General features: G+C 33.8%; 1 protein-coding gene across 1 annotated transcript; it reads right to left on the reverse strand.

Annotated features, from left to right (window-relative positions):
• Positions 1-9: 9 nt before the first annotated feature.
• Positions 10-4,295, reverse strand: LOC117103281 (anoctamin-10-like). Its single transcript, XM_033243838.1, has 4 exons — positions 4,218-4,295; positions 2,059-2,490; positions 1,475-1,600; positions 10-152 (listed from the first exon to the last, which is right to left on the reverse strand). Exons 2-4 carry the CDS (start codon positions 2,447-2,449, stop codon positions 10-12), a joined length of 660 nt encoding a protein of 219 aa, XP_033099729.1. The 5' UTR covers positions 2,450-2,490; positions 4,218-4,295.
• Between the last annotated feature and the right edge of the window lie 554 nt (positions 4,296-4,849).

The following is a 4,849-nucleotide window of genomic DNA, read 5'->3' on the forward strand; positions in this document are numbered from 1 at the left end:
ATGAATTATTTAATGTAATTGTATTGTACCATGGGGTTGCTTGATAACATTGCGCAAGCTCTGGTACCATGCCTTGCTAAGCTCATCAAGTTCCTCAAGTTGGTGCAATGGGTACAGTCTGCTTATGATCCCTAAATTCATGCACTTGATAACTGCAATATAAAGAACTCAGATGTTGAAGTTGAGGGCGCTATACACATTTCTCATACCATTGATATGAGAAATTAAATTATTATGGTGCACTGACAGGTATAAAAAATATATTACACTTACGCTATTCTAAAGGATATGAAAATCAATTCCAACACAATAATTACTGTGATAATGAGTGATATTTATAATAGTCATATATTACGGAGGCTTTTCCAAAAATATGGCAATCAATAAGGTCTAGGAACTATTTTGGGAACAATCATATTAAGATAAAGTTACTATCCCATAAAACAAACTAGAAATACATTCAAACCCCCATAAATTATGGAAAATTACAATTATAAGAAATAATTTTTAAAAAGGGGTGGGGGAGCCCTATGCTGATTTAAAAGTCATTTCCAGTTTATATTGAATTTGACTATATTACTTTTGGCATGTTGTATTGCATTACATTACTAAAATTTACATAAAGGGGAAGGGGAGAACTAAACATGTACAATAGACAATGAAGCTATTGAGCAACATTCAAACTAAGGAGGAAGGCTAACATGTCAGAGTCATTACCACATCCTTCCTGTGGCTGACACATCAAAAATTGCACTGAAAACTCTTCTTAGCATCCATGAAATGGCATGGAAGCAATATCCTTTTACAAAAAGTCACAATTTAGATATTATCAAACAAATCACTCTTCAATCAATCAATCGATCAATACAATCAATCAATCATATTTTATCCTGAAATTTAAAAAAACCCTTCAAATTGAAGTTAAGCAATGAAATCTAATAACGGTTATTTACACATTAGAACCCCAAATCATCAAATTGAATTACATGGGTCCCAAGTTGGAAGAAATCCCTTTCTGGGAGATCTGGTTCAATGAGCTTTCTTAATGCATTAAATTCAATTTTTCTGTGCATAGTGATGACCCATCAGCACTGACCTCCATGAAACAATTGATATTAAAGTAGTAAAAACAAGCAAATTTCATGAATTTGTGGGGAGACTGGCTATTTTCCGGCAGGTTCTTGCTTGTTTGCGGGATGTCGGTCCCATTTCTGGGAGACTCCCACAACTTTTGGGAGACTTGGGCCTGAAAGACATCAGAATACAAGACAAAAGACACCAAGAAAAGAAATAAAAGAAAGGGAGGGCCTAGAAGTTAGTGAGAGTGATATCGTCACTGGTTTTAAAATCCAATTCAAAATTTATTTTAGGAAAAGTAAACAAAAAAGTACATGATGCTGTCTTTCATGGACTGCCAAAAACAACATGCAGATATCATGTTTTTTTTATTGAATTTACAGGCATGAGTACTTACTGACTTTCTCCAACCTGTATACCTTGGCATTGGTACCGGGGATGACCTCATCATCTGGGGACACCAAGTTACAGATGATGTAGCTTATGATTCGCTGCTGCTCTGCGGTACTCAGAAACTCAGCTTCTATAGATACAAAAACATAAAATAAAATACAATACTAATTGAAAATATGCATTATTGCCATCCTTGTTTAATTAGGAAAAAATGCACTTTATTCCAAAGTATTTTGAAGAAAATTTGCTATTATTAGAATTATCATTGGGATTGTTATTAGGATAGTTATTGACTGTTATAGGATTATCGGATTGTTTTAGGATTATTATGAATATTTAAATAATTTTATGATTATCATGGTTATTTATTGGATTATTATTAGTATCAATATTATGATTTTTCAGTATTTAGGACTATTATTATTAATTAGTATTATGATCATGGATAAATATACGATTAGTATTAGGATTATTCAGATTATTAAGATATTATTAGGGTTATTATTGGGATTATTAGTGAAAGTACCTCAATTAACACAGAAAGCTAGTTTGAATGACATACTTTTAAAATTTCCCATAATTCCTCACCTTCTTGATCAAAAGAATCTTTGTGCTTTATTGTAAATTCTGCTAGAGTGCCATCTTTGCATCGTTTCTTCAGGCATGCTTTCTCTGCCCCTTCCAGCATTCGTTCCTTAGTGACACCAATATAAACTAAAAGTGGTTTGTTTTTTCCGTTCTTCGCTAGTCTGGTCCTTACCCCTGCCCCGTTCTGGCTCACTGGAAGACAGAGTCTATTAAGCACCCACTCCTTTGTTTCATCTTTGATGCCTGTGCAAAATTCTAAAACACAGAGTTCTGCAAATGGGATCTGCATGGAGAATCGTCTGCCATGAATTATTTTCGTATTTTCAGCATCTAGTCTGGATTTATCTTGACCATCAAGGCTCAAATCATCTTGATGTATTCCTCTCTCCATTATTCATACACTACGGCTTGGGGTTCTGTTTCATGAAGATCCTTAATAATGATAAAGTAAATTGATAAATGTATTGTAACAAAAATAAGTTAATGTAGTTATGTTTATAATAGCTTCCCTTTGTAATGAGATACAATGTGCAATATGTAGCAGTACAGTAGAACAGTCAATTCTCTGCAGTATCATTGTCACTAAGCAAAAGTAAGCGGTTGGGGGGGGGGTCTGGGGTGTAACAGAAGTTACGATTGGACAATGCACTAAGCATTGTGGGTACATACCTGGGAAGGTCACATGGTTGATAACACAGGCTCAGTTAGAGACAGCCCGACTTACTGCCAGTATGTGAGATCTTGGTCTCTCTGGCACTTTCGCACCTAACTTTTAAATTCTTAATTTTTTCACCTCAATGTTCTTCTCACAGTCACAACATATAATTAACAAACATGTTCACCTGATTTAACCACTCACAAAGTACCTTTCTCAACAAATAAGCCCACAAATAAGTACAGCGAATCTGTGTTCGCTAGCACGACGAGCAGCTGCCATTTTGCAATCAGTAAGAAATTGCCAGAACATAAATTCTTAATATTTTTACCTCAATGTTCTTCTCACAGTCACAACATATAATTAACAAACATGTTCACATGATTTAACCACTCACAAAGTACCTTTTTCAACAAATAAGCCCATAAATAAGTACAGGGAATCTGTGTTCGCTAGCACGACAAGCGGCTGCCACTTTGCAATCAGTAAGAAATTGACAGTCTGAGTTTGCAGCGTGAAGTTTTTTGATTGAAAATCAAGATTTAAAAAGAAAAGCCTATCTCAGTAGTGTATTAAAATAGGTATATGCATTACAGTGCAGTAGTACTAGTAATACTCTGAACTAGCATTGTTTTAGTTACCATATGAGAGTTTCCTGTGTTAAAAACATGATTTACTATGCTATACCTCTTTATAAAACATAACTTGTACTTTATAATAAGAGAAATCTGTATATTATCGCTACTTGGAACAGTAACAACACGAAAGTCCTATGCTACTGCACTGTAATGCATAGGCCTATTTTAATACACTACTAAGGTAGGCTTTTATTCTTCCATCTTGATTTCAGAGGTCAAAAACATTTTTCAATTTTTTTTTCAATCATATAGTGGTATAGATTAGTCTTTTAAAAACATTTTGCTGGAAAATTTTTTTGGAGATGGCGCCCCGTTATGGAGTTATGATTTTTTAAATAACATGATGTCAGAAAATCAGCCCAAAAGCTTATCTTATTTCTGTTGGTTACGCACCGCTGATTCGCAATGTTTGTCATCACTTCAATATGTCTACCGATTCGTGAAAAAGGCCTATTTATTTGTCGTTCAGTTGAAGAATTAACTTTATGATTATTAGAAATTTGAAACGCATATTAGTACTTTACACTTCATAAGTTCACTATTTAATTAAAGCCACGTCACTGACAGTTACATAAATCTAAATCGTAGGCCCTCCTAGCTAGGGCTGGGCCTCTCGGCTCTATTATGCATGACACCGCCCAAAAACTTTGCACGGTCGAATCCAATCAACGGTCCAATTCGGTGCTGCTGCCTGCGTGAGGCCTAACACCGGTACCGGCTGGTGGTGTCGCACACATTTTTGGCACATGTACACGCACCCTAACTAGGCCTAGGCATATTCCTAGCTCCACGGACTATATTAGGCCAAGGCGTAAAATAATGTTGTAGGCCTTGGCTTGGTAGCTACCAATATTATTATACAATACCTCCTTTTTAATTCAACAAGTGGCATCAGCCTAGCGGCGACTAAAATGAATGAATGAATGATTTTTTTTAGTATAAAACAGGTATATAAAGTATACCAAACTGGACGGTCACTCATGTTTCACTTTATAAACCTTCTGACGCCTGGATTTGGAGTCTAGTATATTATTTCCTATTATCTTGAGGAGCCTTTATTCTTCGTCTAGCGTGCACTCTCTCAGCGTTCATCACGGTGTCGACAGTTTATTATTATTATTATGATAATAATAATAATGATAATAATAATAATAATAATAATAATAATAATAATAATAATAATATTTTAAATTAGTAACATTAGTTCCTGGAACAAAATTAATGATGTTGACGGTAATAACCGATATGATCATGTTAAGAATCATAAGAACAATTATAACATAATAATAATAATGTAATAATGAAATATAAATAAAAACAAAATTACTAAACAGTAATGTTAGCAGGGAGATGTTAAACATTTTTTTAATTTTTTACATCTCCGTGATGATAGTAGTAGTAATATTTATAAATAAATAAATAATAATAATAACAATAATAATAATAATAATAATAATAATAATAATAATATCATTTATAATAGCAATAATAGAGAAGG

Source organism: Anneissia japonica, unplaced genomic scaffold (genome assembly GCF_011630105.1).
Source record: "Anneissia japonica isolate Jap-2015-1 unplaced genomic scaffold, ASM1163010v1 scaffold2694_len4686_cov106, whole genome shotgun sequence".
Classification (NCBI taxonomy): domain Eukaryota; kingdom Metazoa; phylum Echinodermata; class Crinoidea; order Comatulida; family Comatulidae; genus Anneissia; species Anneissia japonica.